The following is an 18,715-nucleotide window of genomic DNA, read 5'->3' on the forward strand; positions in this document are numbered from 1 at the left end:
AGTATCTTGGAAGTAACCCAAAGATAAAAATAATAGGGTGAAGCTGTTTCTATCTCTTATAGAATACTCTACAGAAGAGTCAGAGAAAAGACAAACCCTCCTTGTAAAGATTTTTTGGTCATTGTAGCCCACTTTGAACAATGTTTTTAGCATAGAAAGGATTTTTTTTTTTTTAATGTTCTAAGGGGAGGTTTATTGTGACCAAAATCACAACTATACACTTTGGAGAATCTAATAACAATGTTTAACAATATACCTCCTTTTTGAATTTATATAAATGTCCAATTCCTAATTAGAACACATTTCTAATTATGGGGAAACCCATTTTTTTTCTGAAGCAATTGCTTACAAGATGTTATGAGTCCACAGATGTTCTGAATACAGATTTAGAGCCACCAGATAAAACATAAACAAAGAAAAAAAATTGAACCTAAGTCAATTCAAGCAATATTGAAATAATAGCAAGATGACTTTACACTTTGCCTGAAACCATTTCATTTACATGCAAAAGAAATCATTATTATTAAAGAAAAAATCCATATCTACATTAACCAGATTCTCTTCTCAGCTAGAATATTAGTTTTTCAATCTGTTCCTTGTCTATTATTTTCCTATTATTGAAATATGTACACTATTAACATTAGACCATATTTGATACTATACTATGTACTGTCTGGGCATCCAGGAAAGATAATTTAACATGTTGTAAATGATTATTAAAGAAATAAACTAAAAGAAGTATGAAGTAGACCTATTAATTTTTTATTTTAAATTTCTCAACTGATGCAAACTTTCTTCTTCTCAGTCTTTTAACTTTTCAGGTTACATAACTTTATTGTTCCATGTGAGATATTACCTGATCATATGGCTCACCTTATAATCTTGCCAGTTGAGTTCATGCAAAATTTCAATTTCTCTTTGAGCAAATAGAATAAGAGATGGCAGTTAATAGGCCTTAACTTCACTCCATGGCAGTGAGTTGGAAAACACCATCATCTCATTTGTGATCACTGATATATTATTAGTACTTTAGTTTTTTTGGCAAAATAGTCAAAAACAAACAAACCAAAATTTAATTTACAATCTAATTTAAAGAATTAAAATATGGAAGGCTGTTCATACGTACTATTGAGTAAAGTATGTTGCTGAATAATGTGTAATGTTCCCATATCTGTAAGTAAACAAAATCTTTTACTATTGTATTAATATAAATGATTAATATATGGGTAAATGTGTAGAAGGATAAACATACATATGTACACACATACCTCTATATTTAATATACTGAGGATGCTTTACTTTTATAATTCTAAATATCATTTTAAAATATATTGAAGATAAAAATTAACCTTTAAAAAAGCAGGAAGAAGAAAAGAAATACAAATATCTAACTCTCAGCTAGTGAGCTTTAACCATTAGGATGTTGGATATCTACCTTTACTGGCTTTAGATTTAAATGAGGCACATGACACAAATTCCCAAGATAAGAACCATGGTTTGAGCATAAATTTAGTTTCATCAATGCAATCAGACTCAAATATATTTTATTTATAAGGGATTGTTCCTCACAACATAATTCCTTACCTAAGATCATTTCAAGGAAAATTAAATAGAAAAAAATCCTGGTTTCTTGATACACAAATATTCTCTGCCTGCACAAATGCACACAAACAATTGCTGATGTTTTTGGTAATGGTATAATTTGAAGAAACTGTTATATATTAGCATTTTGCAATTTCCACTACAGGTATTGAAATCTGTTAATTTCTTAGAACACACACAGGATGCTGTTAGACTCTGATTAAATATTTAACAGTCTTCTAATTTAATGAGTAGAGAGTCATTGATAGCAAACCACAACCTGTTATTTTTCATACAAAAATATAAAAAGATGACCTTCACTTGGATACACATAGAGTATCACACTGCAAATTATTGATGATTTGTGAATTAGCATCAGAATATTTTAAAAGCCAAAATTAGCACAATTTATATTTGAGTTAAAAATTCCAGACCTCATTACCTTCTTCACAAATCCACATATATTAAAACATAATGTTCCTCTCTCGGGTAAGATGGCTTCATCTACAACTTCAGAGGCAATATAGAACATTAAACGGAAACTTCCTCGGCCTTTATTTATTCATCTATTTGCATCTTTCTGTATCCTCTGTTTCTCTCTCCTGATAAAATGATATCAGGCGTCTTTTTGTCTCCAAGTCTAATCCTTTCAAATTTCCTCTGCCTCTAAATTCGTCTAGATTTTTCAGTAAATCCTATAATTGGTTATCTCTCTCTCCTCTGTCTCTAGTCTGTCACTCTATAAAGTCTTCCAAAACAGACTGAAATTTCATCCATCTTCAAAATATCCTTCTCTTGATACGATTCCCTCTCCACTGTTTCTCTCTTTTTCTTCATGTGTAAATTTCTCAAAATACATCAACAGTAGTTCTCTGTATTTCAAATTTCCTATTCACTTTTACTCTACCTGTATATGGAAAGAATTCCATAGGTGTACATTAATTTTCCCACTTAACATCACTTGGATCTACCAAAATCATCTCAAATTCAATGCATTCAAAAATACATTCATGAGTTTATTACTCTCACACTATGCCACATATAAGTCATTGTTACCAATATCCATCCAACTTTGCAAGTCAGAATCCTAGGAATAATTATAAAGAGTTTCTTCTCTTAATTATTTAAGACTTCAAGTGTTCAGGTTCAGTTGCTAAGTTGTGTCTCACTCTTTGCAATTCCATAACCTGTAGCCCACCAGTCTCCTCTCTCCATAGGACTTCCTGGGCAAGAATACTGTCATTTCCTTCTCCATGGAGTCTTCTCAACTCAGGAATCAAATCTATGTCTCCTGCATTGGCAGGTGTATTATTTCCTACTGACCCACCAGGGAAGACCCCTTAATTACTTCATATTTAGTTAACTACAAAGCCCAGTAACCAATTTTAAATTCTAAATATTTGTTGAATCTTCTCATTTCTCTCCATCTTCCTCCAACTCCCTGGTTTCCCAATTTCCTGCTTATTCGTGTCCCAAAGCCTCAACCATCCACTCCCATTTGGAAGACGTATTTATGGTTCCACCACCAGAATCTTTATTTCAAGTACACTATTTCAGGCTAGCAGCTTCATTTTAGTTCACCTAGGCCAGTATCTCTACTTCAAATATTTCACAATATTGGGAAGTTCAGGCCATTGACCTAAATGTGTTTTCAATGTCCATTCAGCTCCATTTATATGCCAACTTCTTTTATTACTCAACAATTTTTATGATCTTTGTTATTATCATTTACTTTTCATATAGCCTTAATTCATTGGTCTCTACTTCCTGGCTTCAGTAGATACCTGGCAAAACTCCAATCCTCAGTTCAGTTCACTTGTTCAGTCGTGTCCAACTCTTTGTGGCCCCATGAACTGCAGCACGCCAGGCCTCTCTGTCTATCACCAACTCCTGGAGTCCACCTAAACCCATGTCCATTGTGTCAGTGATGCCATCCAACCATCTCATCCTCTGTCGTCCCCTTCTCCTCCTGCCCTCAATCTTTCCCAGCATCAGGGTCTTTTCAAATGAGTCAGCTCTTCACATCAGGTGGCCTAAGTATTGGAGTTTCAGCTTCAACATCAGTCCTACCAACGAACACCAATCCTGGGTAAACAACAAATTTTTAAGTACCCATGCCTACATTATCTAGACAAACATAACACAGCTGAATAAAACATGGAAAAGAGATCAATTTAATTTATACTATACATCTAGTATGATTTCCTTCTACATTTGATGAACTCAAATCTTCCCTTTATTAAAAATTCTAATATTATCTCCACTGTTGTTATTCAGTCACTCAATCATGTCTAGCTCTTTGCAACCAAATGGACTGCAGCATGCCAGGCTTCCCTGTCCTTCACCATCTCCCGTAGATCGTTCAAATTCATGTCCATTGAGTCAGTGATACCACCCAACCATCTCATCCTCTGTTGTCCCCTTCTCCTCCTGCCTTCTATCTTTCCCAGCATCGGGCCTTTTCTATTTGAGTTGGCTTTTCACATCAGGTATTGGAACTTCAGCTTCAGCTTCAGCTTCAGCATCAGTCCTTCCAATGAATATTCAGGATTGATGTCCTTTAGGATTGACTAGTTCCTTTAGGATTGACACATTTCTGACAAAACGTGATCCACCGGAGAAGGGAATGGCAAACCAGTTTAGCATTCTTGTCTTGAGAATCCCATGAACAGTACTGTCTACCCTACTCCAATTTAAAATGATACCTTATCTTATATTTTATTTAAAAAGATTATAGGTTGTGAATTACCCCATCTTCTTACCAGCAAATCCACTGTCTACCTGCATATGTGCCTATAAGCTCTAAATTTCTTCCAGTTACAATATATGCATAGTCTCTGTCTTTTCTATGGCCAGCTTCTCTACTTGTGTGCTGAATTCCTTCTGTTGTTCAGTTGCTTGGTTGGGTCTGACTATTTGCGACCCCATGAACTGCAGTATGCCAGGTTAAAAACTAAAGAAAATTTTGCCTGTAGTTCAGTATCTCTTGAAATACACATTTTTCCTTTTTTTTTTTTTTTTGCATCATTACCACCAGCTTATAAATGTTATAATGTTTCCTAATTTAACAAAAATAAATACACAGAAAAACTTTCTTCTTGAATTCATATTATCTGTTTGCAGCAAACACTTTTGGAAAGGTTTCTCCGTACAAGTTGTCGCTATTTCTGTCTTCTCTTAACCCATTTCAAGTCTTAACCCACTTTGTTGCTACTATACCAATGGAAATGGCTCTTATTTTTTCAAGTTTCACCATAATCAGGCTTCCCTGGTGGCTCAAATGGTAAAGAATCTCTCTGCAATGCAGGAGAACCGGGTTCAGTTTCTGGGTTGGGAAGATCTCCTGGAGAATGGAATGGCTACCCACTCCAGTATTCTTGCTAGAAAATTCCATGGACAGAGGAGCCTAAGCAGGCTACAGTCCATGGGGCTGCAAAGAGTCGGGCATGACTGAGAGACTTTTACTTTCACTTTCCATCTTGTCAGATAAGATGGTCAATTCTTCTCTATCAGCATTAATCTTAGTCAATCCCTTTCACCTAAGAACTTTTTTCACTTGGCTTCTAGAATTCATTTTTTTTCTGTTTTTTCTCCTACCCTCAATTTCTCTGTCTTAATCTCCTTTGTTATATTATATCCTTTCCTTCCCTTCTGTCTCTTAAATCAGGTGTCCCCAACCTTCAGGATCTAATGCCTGATGATCTGAGGTGAAGGTGATATAATAATAATAGAAATAAAGTGCACAATATAGGTGCTTGAATCATCCCCAAATCATCCCCCACCCCACTCCCTCTGTGAAGAATTGTCTTCCATGAAACCAGTTCTTAGAAAATGATGGACTATCCTAAGGCTCATTCCTACGTTTACATTTCCATATGCAACTTTCTGCCTGTTGAATTTCATCCAATGTTACAGATTTAAATACAACTGATAACTCAGACCCCTCTCTTGAGCTCCAAAATGTTATAACTATCTGTCCATGCAAAATCTTCACTCAGATATCAAGCCTATCATGTCCCCAACAGAATTTTTTATTTTCCTTATAAAATTTCTTCCATTTCTTTTTGAGTCTTCATCTCAGTTTTCTTCATTTCTGTACTTTAAAAAATTTAATTTTATTGGAGTATAGTTGCTTTACAATGTTGGGTTAGTAGTTGCTTCAGAGCAAATAATTGGCCAGATTTATACATATATCCATACTTCTTTAGATTTTCTTCATATTTATTCATACTTTTTTAGATTTCCTTCTCATTTAGGTCACCACAGAGTAGAGAGTACAGTTCCTTGTGCAATACGGTAAGTTCTCATTAATTATTGATTTTATAGATAGTAGTGTACATATGTTAATCCTAGTCTCCCGACTCATCCCATCCCACCACCCTCTTCCCCGAATTGGTATCCATAAGTTTGTTCTCTATTTCTGTTTTGCAATTAAGTTCATCTGTCACCCAGTTAAGTCAGATAAAACACCCAGATGTCATCTGCAGCATTTTTCTATTTTACTATCACAACACCATCGAATCCATTTACAATTTTCCTCACAGTAAATAAAAATGAAAATAAATAATTAGAAAATTATATTGAATATTTTGTCTCTTTTATTACACCATAAATTTTATATTAGGGATTGTGTGAATTTTTTGTTCATTCTCTCCTCAGTGGTGACATGTAGTAAATATAACAAATATTTGCTGGCAGGTTATTGTTAAGCAGCATACATAGATTAGTGAAGTTTTTCTTGTTTTAGCATTTCAAAAAACAAACAAAATATGGTATGTTTGATGTATCAACAGTGGGAAGACTTTTTCTTAACAGAAATTGCTTTTTACCTTATGAAACAAAATCAAGTGACTCACAATCTAGGGACTCATCCTCTACCTTCTGTCCTCACTACAACTTTCAATCAATCTTGCATATCCAACAAATCCTACAGGACAAACAAACCAGAGAGGAAAATCTAAAGAAAAACCCTGCCAAAACCCAGCACTACATTGTCTGTTATTTTATTTCTGAGTGTCCATAAAGCTTAGATTCTTAATTTCACATTTGATAAGTTAGTCTGGGGGTGGCAGCATTAATTTGGAATTAGTGTCTGGCCTGATGGAAGCAGTTCTCATATGGAACCCCAGTCTTTTTACCAAATCCATCCAGAATTTATAAATAACTGCCACTTTAGAAAATATTTAAGAGATCACCTATGTTCATTTATAAATGTCTGCTTTGTCACTAATGTATTAACATATAGAAAGTAAAAATATATTTATATTATAATGTTAATATTCTACAAGAGTATATGTTTGGAACACGGGAAGTATTGCTCTATTCTGATCAAGCAATACCAGGTGTATTATTAGAATAAAATATGCTGTATGAGGACAAGCATTATAAAATGCTATACATCAGAAGAAAGCCAAATAGGTAAAAGCCAGGACTAAAGGAAAGATAATGGGTGAAGTTGTTTTAGTAGACTATAAAATATTAAATCATCCTCACCAAAGGGATTGCTCTTAACTGTTCTTCCACTTGGGAACCAATCTAGTAGAAAGAAGAAAATGTGGTTTTTAGAATCAATCAGACACAACTGAGCTCAAATCTTAGCTCTTTGACTTATCAGTTAAGTCAAAGATTTCTTCTAAATTGCTTAATTACTCTGAACCAGTTTCCTCATTTGTTAAATGATAATGATGCTAACTATTTTATATCATGAAAGTTGCATGTGACAATGGGGTGACCTGATAGACATATATTAGGTTTTTTTTTTTTTTTTTTAAGAATGGCAAAAATCAAGCTTTAAATCTGAGAAGATTTTGGAAAAAGCAACACTATTCTAAGAAAGAAATATGAAGTGGCATCTTGATTTTTCCACTGGTTCTTTCTTTTTGGTGCACAGTCCAGTGGCAGCATTTCCTCTGGGGTTTGAACCTGGGATTTGAACTCTAGAATTTGCGATACAGAAATTCAAGAAAGAAACAGCTTTAGAAATAATTTTGCTTTTTTTCATTTAAAAAAGAAAGAGCTTTTTTTCCCCTTCAATATGTGAACTTTTTATAATAAGAGGTTTTGTTATTGCTGTTTTATTTTTAATTCTACTAAAAGTAACTATAATTATTCCATAAATGACTCAAACATATGGAATCATTTACTCTGGGCAGAGGAACAGAATGCTATAAAAATTACAATAGCTACAAGCATTCACAGTTTATTAGAGGTGGGTTTCCCTTTCCAGATTATTCGTTCATTGGTTATGAGTTACGGTGAAATTACTAAAATGAAATTATATTATTTTTGGTTTGAAGGGGGATGGTAGCAAATAATGAAATAACTGTGAGGAATTTCACTGGCAAATCAAACTGCTCTCTGTTAATTAGCTCCTGCCTACGTACATAGTTTAAAAATAATTGTATGTTTATGAAAGAATGATTAGTTAGGGAATGTGCTGAGGTAATAAGAAAAAATCATGAAGAGAGCAATTTAAACTAATATCCACATATCATTTTATGTAACCACATCACAGAAGGGGGTCCCAGTTAATTAGATTCCTTTAGTTAAGTAGGAAATATTAAAAAAGGAAAAGATTCTTAGGGTTCAATCCAATGTATGCCTGTTATCTGGGGGAATAACTTGGACTCTTTTCTGAATGTATTTATATCTTAGTGTGTGTGTAAGGCATAAAAATAGAGACTCTGACCTATACTTAAGAAATGTTTTTGCTTAAATATTGTTCATTTATGACATATAAAAATGGAAACAATATTTTAACAGAAATGTTGGCTACAAAATATAATTTTAAGAGAGTCTTTGCAATATAATTCCACGTCTTTGAGTGATTTTCAGTTTTAAAATGGACAATACTAGGAATTCTAAATGCAGACCCAAATGATCATATTTTGGTCTTCACTTGTAGAAGTTTATAAGATCTGTGGGCACATATAAATATATAGGTATATGAAATGGGCTCAGGCAAATAGATGCTTCTCCCTGCCCCTGTCTGATTCATTCCATCTGTAACCTATTGAAGATGATAAATACCTTTTTGTGAACATGAAGAAAGATTCCTCCCACTATTCATGGGGGCTTCCCTGGTGGCTCAGATGGTAAAGACTCTGTCTGCAATGCAGGAGACCCAGGTTTGATCCCTAGGTTGGGAAGATCCTCTGGAGATGAGAAAGGATACCCACTCTCATGTTTTTGCCTGGAGAATCCCATGGACAGAGGAGCCTCACAGGCTATAGTCCATGGGGTTGCAAAGAGTTGAACACAACTGAGTGACTAAGACTTTCACTTATTGTGAAAAATATTCATAGGACAAAGACCCACTACCCCTCCATCTAGATATCACATTTTAGAATCAAAATCTGTGAACTCAAAAGTGAGAAGGCAAGAAAAATTTTACAGTTTCTATATATTAAATTTTATTTCATTCTTTTAAATATCTATCACAAATTCTATTTATATAATTGCATAGATGACTTTGTGATAAAAGGTTTCATTGATAAGAGTATTCCAAGTTTTATGATGACAGCTCTAGAGCAGTGCTGTCCATGAGATATCTAATTCAAGAAAATGATTATTTATAATATTCTTGTAGACATAGTTTTAAAAGAGGCAATTAATTATAATAAAATTCCATTTAACCCGATATATCCAAAATTACTAGCATTTGAATCAATATGGCAAAATTTTAATGAGATAGTTTATGTTCCTTTTTTACATATGGTGTCTTTAAAATCCAGTGTGCATCTTACAATTACAGTACATATCAATTTGTTTTAACCATGTTCAAAGTCAGTGATCACATGTGGCTTGTGGTTACCATACAGAATAGAATAGGTTTAGAGCTCTCTTATGGAAGACTCACCTCTCTGACAAATAAAAAGAAATGCCATAAATTTGGTGTTAACGTTGGGGCAGTTTGATCCTGATTATTCTGTGAATTACTGCTCACAAATGGAGTACTGAACACCTAGAGTCAATGTGTATATTGACCCCTTACCTTATAGAAAATAAATGTACAAAATAACCCTGATTTTAGTTCTAAGATAATAATTTAAATACTTGTTTTTTGCTCTCTTTCAGGCAAACAAGGAATATATTATTTGAAGGTAGTAAGACCAATTTCTCTTGGACTTAAAGGTGTTCTTATATGGCAAAAGGAGATGAAGGAGATGGGATGAAGGAGACAAAATTCCTTCCAGGACAGGAAGAAATAAGGAGAATCATTGGGAAGTAATATGGTAGGCCAGGTAGGCAGAATTCAAAGATGGCTCCCAGGATTTCAGCCTCTAGTGTATAAACATACATTTACCCAGTTATTCAATCAAATACTATTCTAGGTGTGTTGCAAAAGAATTCTGCAGTGTAATTAAGGTCCGAAATCACTTGACCTTGAGACAGGGAGACAATCAGGTAAGCCTGATCTCATCTCAGATGACTGAATATGAGTCTAGAGTTCACAGAGATAAAGACTACAAGATTCAATAATGAGAAAACTGGCACACAGGCACCATCTTTAAAGATGGAACAGGCTACGTGACATGCTACACGCCCACGGCAAAGAGCAAGCAATGGGAGGCAGCCACAGTCCTACAACTGCAAATACTTGGATTCTGCCAATCACCTGTCTATTCTTGGGAGAGGACTCCAAGCTCTGGCTGAGAACACAGTCCAGACAGCATCTTAATTTCAGCCTGGTGACATCCTAAGGAGAGAACCTAGCCATGCCTGTGCTTTTACCTATAGAACTGTGCTTTTATTTTTGTTTCAGTTTTTAAGCTGCTATGTTTATGGTAATTGTTTACATGGTAATAGAAAGCATATAGTAGTTGAACAATTCATTCACCTTACCTAATCACAAAGCTGTTTGTTTTTAAACTTTACCATTTAGTTATCAAGTATACAATCCAGATCTATAATATTTTGAATTTCAAAATAGGTTTTGAGGGAAAACTATGGTACCATTAGATGCTGAATTCACTAATATCTTCACCTTGGAAATGTTTAATACATTCACAGTTATACTATTACTCTGATTTTTTTCTATAAACACAAATGACTTCACACACACACTAAGCATGATTTTAAAGATCAAATACCAGGAGTAGGTAAATGATCAAGGATATATGCTATATGTGTTAACCCAAATCATTGTATAGCATTCAAGATATTCAATCCATTGTATTTGGGTGCTGACTGGATGAAAAGGAATTATCTTAGGACTTTCAATAATTTACTGGTAACTTTTGTGTCAGATTTAAGTAAGGGACTATATTATATATATGTGAGTGTGTGTGTATGTGTGTATGTATATATGAGATATATATATATACATACAGGCTTCCTTGGTAGCTCAGATGGTTAAGAATCTGCCTGCAATGCAGAAGGCCCAGATTCGATCCCTGGGTCAGTAAGATCCTCTGGAGGAAGAAATGGCAACCCATTCCAGTATTCTTGCCTGGAGAATTCCATGGACAGAGGAGCCTGGCAGGCTACAGTCCATGAGGTTGCAAAGAATCGGACACAAATAAGCTATTAATGCACACACACATATATACACGTGTATGCTCAGTCATGTCCAGCTCTTTGTGACCCATAGACTGCAGCCTATCAGGTTCCTCTGTCCATGGGATTTCCCAGGCAAGTACACTGGAGTGGGGTGCCATTTCCTACTCTGAGGATCTTCCTGTCCTATCAATCAAACTCATGTCTCTTGCCTCTCCTGAAGCGGCAGGTGGATTCTTTACCACTGCGCTACCTGGGAAGTCCTATGTATACACATACTATACATGCATATCTAATTTACTGTTTAACATATTTACATGTTAGTCACTGGAAAGCATGAAGTCAATTCTCTTTATTAGGAGTTTCTTGCTCACTTTGCCATATCTGCTACTTTTTCACTTCCTTTGTACATTGTCAATACATCTCTCTATGTACTACAGAAATGTTTGCTAGTATTTTAGATTTTTGGTTGGTTGCAATATAGACAGCCCTTAATCTGAAATATATTAATTATAAAAAGAATATATATATTCTATATATATATAGAATATTCTAGTCTAAAATCACAATTAAAAATACTTAGTAATATTGATGACATACCTATACCTATAAACTGTACTTTATAAGAATATATACACCAGAAGTCAAATCTTGAGAAAAAGACATGCAGAGAACTTTTAAAACTATAAATATCTGTATAAAGAAAGGAGCTAACTCTTCAGGAATATCTCTTATTTTTTCCTTCCATTCAATAAAAGACATTCAGTAATGAATTTCAATGAAGCTTAAGATATTTTGAGATCATTGACAGAAGGCAGTCCTGGCTTCATTCCAGATCAGAAATTACTAATTATAAACACCATAATTTCTACACCATAGAAGGATGCTGATGGAAAAAGAGTAAAAAAGTATTCATAATGGTTACCTTGATCTACTAAATTTTTGCTTTGACCCTTAACTGGCATAATAAACATCTTCCCAGTTCAATAATGCTATCTTTAGATTTTCTATTGTAGTCCTAAAGTCAGTGCTCTTAAAATCTCTTTTGACTTTCAGTCAAAAATATGACTTTGGGTCACATTTTTACGGTGAGTAAATTTGAGTTTAATATTAATGTTTCTAGGATCTGTAAAAGCTTTGTAACAATGTATGGACATTTTAATATCATTACAAAAGCCACTCATGCAAACTGCGCCACTGAATACCTTTGTTTAAAATAACCACTTGAACTGTATGAGAAGGAATTAACAGCAATTGATATGAGACGTTTTACTCTTGACTTAAGATTCTTTGATAATTTTTGTATTTTTTGAGTACTTCAAAGTGTGGGACCCAAATCATCTGGAGAAAAAGAAATTCACCCACTCTCCTTCACCTCTTTGAACTCTCTTTAATTCAAAAGTAAATTTAATATATGAAACATGGTAGACTGAGGATAAACTTATAATAAAAAGCCTGTGTACTTTTATTTATTGAACTTATGGATCATAACTCAACTGTCACTCAAATAACATAACTGTCTACAAGCAACTTTGACTATTCAATTTGGACATAAGTTACAAATTAAGTTCCTTGGAGGCAAAACAAGCAAAGAAAAAAGATTGTGCCATTTGTGAAAGTAGTGCCAAGAACATCACATCAGCCCTCTCATTTATCACACATGGGTCACACTGCTAAAGGATAAACTGTTATGTGACCTCTTATGTAATAACTACTATATCGTAAAGTAAAAGTGTGACACAGGCATGAAACATTTCACACATCTGCCTATATGAGATTTAGGGAGTTAAATTAAGTTCAATTACCTTATTTCATATTGTGAAGCATCTAGAATAATTGAGTTGAAACAAACAGCCAGATTAAAATGCTTGAACATACATCTACTAGTTGTTATCATTTCTGTCAGTTGTTATAAGTTCAATAAAAAAATTATTAAAGTTTGAATTTCTAACTAAAAAAAAAAAATGCTTTGCCAATAGAGTCTTTGCTTGTTGAGATGAACAAATTTAGGCTCTAGAAGAGTAAGAAACTAAGATTTTTTAAAAGCTCTGGATATATATTTGGCTAAGAAACTAAAATAAAATAGAACAGAATACATAGTTCTAGCAGAATCTATACAAAAACAGCACATATACAAGCTAAAATAAATAGCACCAAGAAGAATTTTTAAAATGAAACTTTTCTAAATGTATTTCTTCATAAGATTCTTGATGGAATAGGAAGAACATCAAAGCTAAATGCTATTTTTAAGGAATTTATTTCAAATAAGGAAAGTATGGAGAAGTTTCAAAATATCAAACATTATTTTTCATTTTAAGTAACATATTCAAGTAGATTACAAGTAAAAAAATAAATTCTATTCTATCCTGTCCAATCTTCCTGGAAGAAATTCCAGCAGCAGCCTACAAGGTAAATGGAGTGTGGAAAACCAATTCGTAAATTGCAGGGTCGGGAAAGAATAACACTGCTTAGAAAATGAAAGTCGATCAAGATTGGAAACATTTCACCTGTTTTCATTTAAATCTTCAATCTCTTTTCCTGCTGGTTTAGGAAACAGAATAGAGGATAATGGGGCAGTAGGGAGTATGAACTCTAAATATCTCGAAATGACCACATTGACATGCTCAATGTAATTTTCTGTGACTAAAAGAAAACTAGGTTTTGGATAATCTCCCAGTTAAATTATTATGTATGAAACTTAAAACAATTATTTTCTCTCATGTTTTTCTCCTCCTATTATATAAAATTTACTTTAATCAATTAAGATAGAAGCTTAAACTGTGATGGAATTTAAAAATGAGAAATGACCCGAAGTATAATATTACTAAACTAGTTCCCTGCTTTCAATTAAATATATATCCACCCCATTTCTGAGAAGTAAGCATTTACTGCAATACCAAGGACCTGAAAGGAGATACTTGTTATTTCTCATCCAACCCATGTCAAAACACTCCATGCTCATAAATATTTTCTGAAGTGTCCAAGCTAAATCTTTTATGCAAATTCCAAACTGCCTTATAAACAGCAGCTGACAAGTCAGTCAACAAGTCAATACAATTGAAGAACAGAGTCAACATAATGTAAGTCAATGTAAGAACTGAACAACTTAAACTGCCTTAAATTTAAGTTAAAAACAGATATTAATTAAAGATATCTAGAGATATCTAAAAGGAACAATTAGCTATCTACTATCAATTATTTGAAATCATTATACTAAGAAATGTGATACAAAATTTAGGTACTTAGAACCTGAGAAATTTGAATGTGTTAATTCCATAGCCATTGAATTACTGAATCAGTGACCTGCTATAAAATACCAATAGAGCACAACCTCATGAAATTTTTAAAAAGATTATTTTACTAACATTTCAAGTAGATTCATAACTACCAGAAGTGAACTCATACTAAACAACAGTTCCTTTTCATTATCTCAGTTAATCTTCACACCAATTTTATTAGGTATAAGAATTCCCACTTTAAAAATTGCCATTATTGTCCTCATTTTGCAGGTAAAAATTATTGTAGAGTCAATACCTGACCCCAGGTTTTCACATTCAAGAACCTCTGCTCTTTACCTGTACCAAGGCCTCCAGGTGACTTTTCATCAGAATGATGGGCTGAGCTCTACAATCTATATGCTGCTACTGGTCATGTGCAGTGCTTAGTCACTTCAGTCATTCTTGAGTCTTTGTGATCCCATGGACTGTAGCCCGCCAGGCTCCTCTGTCCCTGGGGATTCTCCAGGCTGTCATGCCCTCCTCCAGGGGATCTTCCCAACCCAGGGGCTGAACCCAGGTCTCCTGCATTGCAGGCAGTTTCTTTACCATCTGAGCCACCAGGAAAATTCAAATTTATTTATGGGAAAGCTAATATGAATTTGACCGGTTAACCTAAGACTAAAAGGAATGGCTTGGGAATCTATGTAAACAGGAGGAATGAAAATTTCCAAACTACTTCTGTTTAAATGTTGGAAATATTAAATTTGTAAGACACACTGTGATTTTGAGTGATAAACCTCAATTACTATCACTGAAAACCTAAGTCATCTGTCACTATGATTTTAACACTTTCTCTGTCTCTCCATACGCCTATGCCTATGACCTACTGCCATTAGTACCAGAGGCCCTCGTTAAGACAGCAGTTTTCAAGATGAGGAAAGAAACGTCCTCCCTTCCTTTAAAGGGCCTATCAAAGGGACAGAGGGACATATCAAAGCTCCCTGAGTTACTCTGAGAGACCTGCTACCCTTCGGAGGGGTATGCTCCTCCATTCCTACTATTTAAAATATTTTCTGTCTAGAGAAATGATAATACGTTCTGAGTAATTTTGCTAAATCAGGCACTATCTTATTCACTCACTCAACCTTCCAAGCCAACTTATGAATGATATTAATAGTCCTATTGTATGATAAAGAAAGCAAAGCTCAGATAATTTAAGGAACTTACCTACAGTCACACATCTAAAAAAAGTAGAAAATCTGATTCCAAAGACAGCACATTTAACCACCATACTATATTGCCTCTTGTTAACTGGTTGCAATGATTATAATAAATCATCAAAAACAAATGCACACACATGCTTCAAAGTGATAGTACAGTGACTCAACCAAGTCTCAAAGAGGAAAAATATATATATAGGAGTAAACAGACATTTGTTTACAAAACTGCAGTTTGGGCCTTAGGTTCTCTTTCCCTCCTTGTCTCTCTGTTTCTCTCTCATTTATTAATTATTTTTTTCATAATTTGACATTGCTCTAAATAGTCATATTAAAAGATCTTGATTGTGCCCAAATGACAAAGTGCCACTGTTGTATAAATCACTTAACTAACACATTCTTCTTTTTAGAATTTGATTTCTCTATTTGTTTTATTAAAAAATAATTTACTAAAAAGAAATATCATGTTAGACTGTTTTAAAACCATTTAAAGGCAAAATATCATATAAATAAAAAACTACAACTAAATTAAATGACATAGATGAATCTCATTTAATATTTAGCAAAAGAAGTCAGATGTAAAGAGTACATATGCATGATTCAATGTATATAAAGTACAAAAGCAGGCAAATTGACCTGCGTTGTTAGCTCAAGGGAAACGGGCCTCAAGAAGTGTTTCTGATTCTGATACCATTCTGTTTCTTGATCTGGATGATGATTACACAAATGCTTCATTTGGAAAAATTTATTGAGCTTTACATTAATGTTGTGCATATTTTTACAGTACATATGATACACTTCAATCAAAAGTTTACATTGAAAGGCAGTGCTTTATCCAAAATGGTTACTTTGCTAATTGTAATTTAGCACTATTTTCTCTTCCAAAAGATACAATTAATTTGTTTCAAAAAGAAAGCTAACAGTGTTTCCACACCACATTGTACAGTTACTATTTTCCTAAACATGACATGTTTTAAAGTCAAATTTATTGAGGTATAATTTATGTACAGTAAAAGTCATTCCTCTTAATGTAAAGCATAGCCGTTTTTGACAAGTCCATACATTCATGCAACCATCATCACTATTAAGATGCAGAATAGTTCCATCATCTCGTTAAATTGCCTCACAGCTTTTTGTAATAGAGCTCATCTCCCTCTGCCCCCACCCCAGTTCCTGGCAACTCTGATCAGTTTCATTCTCCATAGTTCTGTCTTTTCCAAAACGTCATATAAATGGAACCCTATAGTATGTACTCTTTAAAATCTAGCTTCTTTCAGTTAGCATACTGCCTTTGAGATCCATCCATGTTTTGTGTATATCAGCAGTTTGTTCCTTCTATTACTGAATGATTTTACAAGGTATTGGTATACCACAATTAAAAGACATCTGAATAATTTCCAGGTCCTGGTGATTTTGAATAAATCAACTACAAGCATCTGTATATAGGTTTTTGTATAAACATAAGGGAAATACTTTGTTTTTTAATTTGTATTGTACTGAATATTTTCTATACAGTCTTTAGTTTATAGTAATCCTGATACCTAGGGAATATACCAATCAGTTCAAAATAAAGTCAGAAATTAAATCAAGTAAGAAATACCTCAGAAAACAGATCAACTTTTGCAAATTACCCTCTAAAAGATAATTCTTTCTGCAATCATCTACATAATTAAGAACATAAAGATTCTATTAAAGCTCTAGGTTAATATTTAAAATCATGTTTAAATCATACACAATTAAAGAAATCAATGATATTACTAATTTGGATTCCAAAATCTTAATGATATGGCTTGAAATGTAAAGAGTTATATACCTCTCTCATTACTCCCTGATGTAACATATTATAAACTTTACCCAACTTGTTAGTAGTTGTTTTTTTGTTTCTTTTTTTTTTTAATCCATGATAATTGGGAAAGGATTTGAATGACAAAATGGAAACATGGTAGATGTTACCTAGCATGTTGTGGTAAAGTGGAATGGCCCGTCCAAAGGTAGTAAATGCAGTCATGACTAGTGGGACCGCTACACCTGCAGGCAATTACAGAACAGAAGACATCATTCTCCATTCACAGTGGCATGCACACACATGCACCAGTGCTCACACACGGAGCCTTGGAGGAAGAACACAAGAGGCAAGCACACCAAGTACCTATCCATCAGGCCGATGCAGTCTTCTATACTCGAGCCTATGCACCTGCAGAAGGTCCACATTTTAAAAATACAAGGAAAGAAAAATTAGTCATTTTTCAAAAGAATCAGGAAGACCAATACCAGTTGTGTCAAACCCTAATTAGAGTTACAGACAACTTTGGAACATCATGAATTTAAAGCTGGTGAGAAGATGATTACTTGAAGGATTCCCAGAAATGAACTGCAAATATCACCCAAATGGAAAGTGGAGAAACACGTCCATGCAAAGAAAAGTGTCCTCTGTTCCTGTCGATAACTTCCAAACACATATTGTTCATTTCTAATACTTTAAGTTCATTAGCATCATTCATGATTATATGTCTTGATGAAAAACTTAATATCTCAATGGCTATAACTGGTTTCATGTATATAGTTTCTTCTAAAATGTTCTAAGGTTAAGTAAAAAACAAAATAAATAAAAAAGCAAACATGCGCTATTCAATATAATGGAATAACCTGATGCTTAATACTCAATAAAAATTGATTTTAGCAGAAAATGAGTTAACAACCTTTAATGCTATTCTCATGGTTACTTTACATAATCACATTACTCCATCCCTTGGTTGTGACTCTGTTTAAAACATACTTATCTATAAACATGGATTCATTTAAAAAGCAGATTAACTTGTTTCACCATACTGCAGTTTATCTTGAATTTGTTTTTAAAAGAGCATTGCCATAACAGGCAAATAAAAACAGTTTTATAAACTGCCATAATATTTAACTCAAACAATAACAAATAAATACACCACAAGGAAATGAATAAATTGAGACTCAGGTAACTACAGAGTCCACTAAGGTTAATATTTAAGTCAAATAATGTAAGTACACAGAATTCTGATTTTGAAGTATCATAGAAATATTATTCCTTCCATCTTCCAATGAATTTGAATTGTATTTCTTTCCCTTTTCTCTCATTATAAACATATAGGTCCAGTGCATTATCAAGGTTCCTTGTACAGCTATGATTTATTGAACTAATTCTGCTGGCAATATTTTTTTCCAAATTCT

At 33.7% G+C, this 18,715-nt stretch overlaps 1 protein-coding gene across 4 annotated transcripts in view; it reads right to left on the reverse strand.

Annotated features, from left to right (window-relative positions):
* ERBB4 (erb-b2 receptor tyrosine kinase 4) overlaps window positions 1-18,715 on the reverse strand; it is a 1,221,654-nt gene that overhangs the window by 263,722 nt on the left and 939,217 nt on the right. For 2 of the 4 annotated variants that reach the window (XM_070458601.1, XM_070458599.1), the window contains exon 16: window positions 17,468-17,542. In XM_070458601.1, coding sequence (XP_070314702.1) covers window positions 17,468-17,542 — 75 coding nt within the window. Of the gene's footprint in view, window positions 1-17,467; window positions 17,543-17,663; window positions 17,709-18,715 lie in introns of all 4 variants that reach the window. The other 2 variants (XM_070458602.1, XM_070458600.1) reach the window with 1 other exon arrangement.

This window comes from Odocoileus virginianus, chromosome 30, assembly GCF_023699985.2.
Source record: "Odocoileus virginianus isolate 20LAN1187 ecotype Illinois chromosome 30, Ovbor_1.2, whole genome shotgun sequence".
Classification (NCBI taxonomy): Eukaryota; Metazoa; Chordata; class Mammalia; order Artiodactyla; family Cervidae; genus Odocoileus; species Odocoileus virginianus.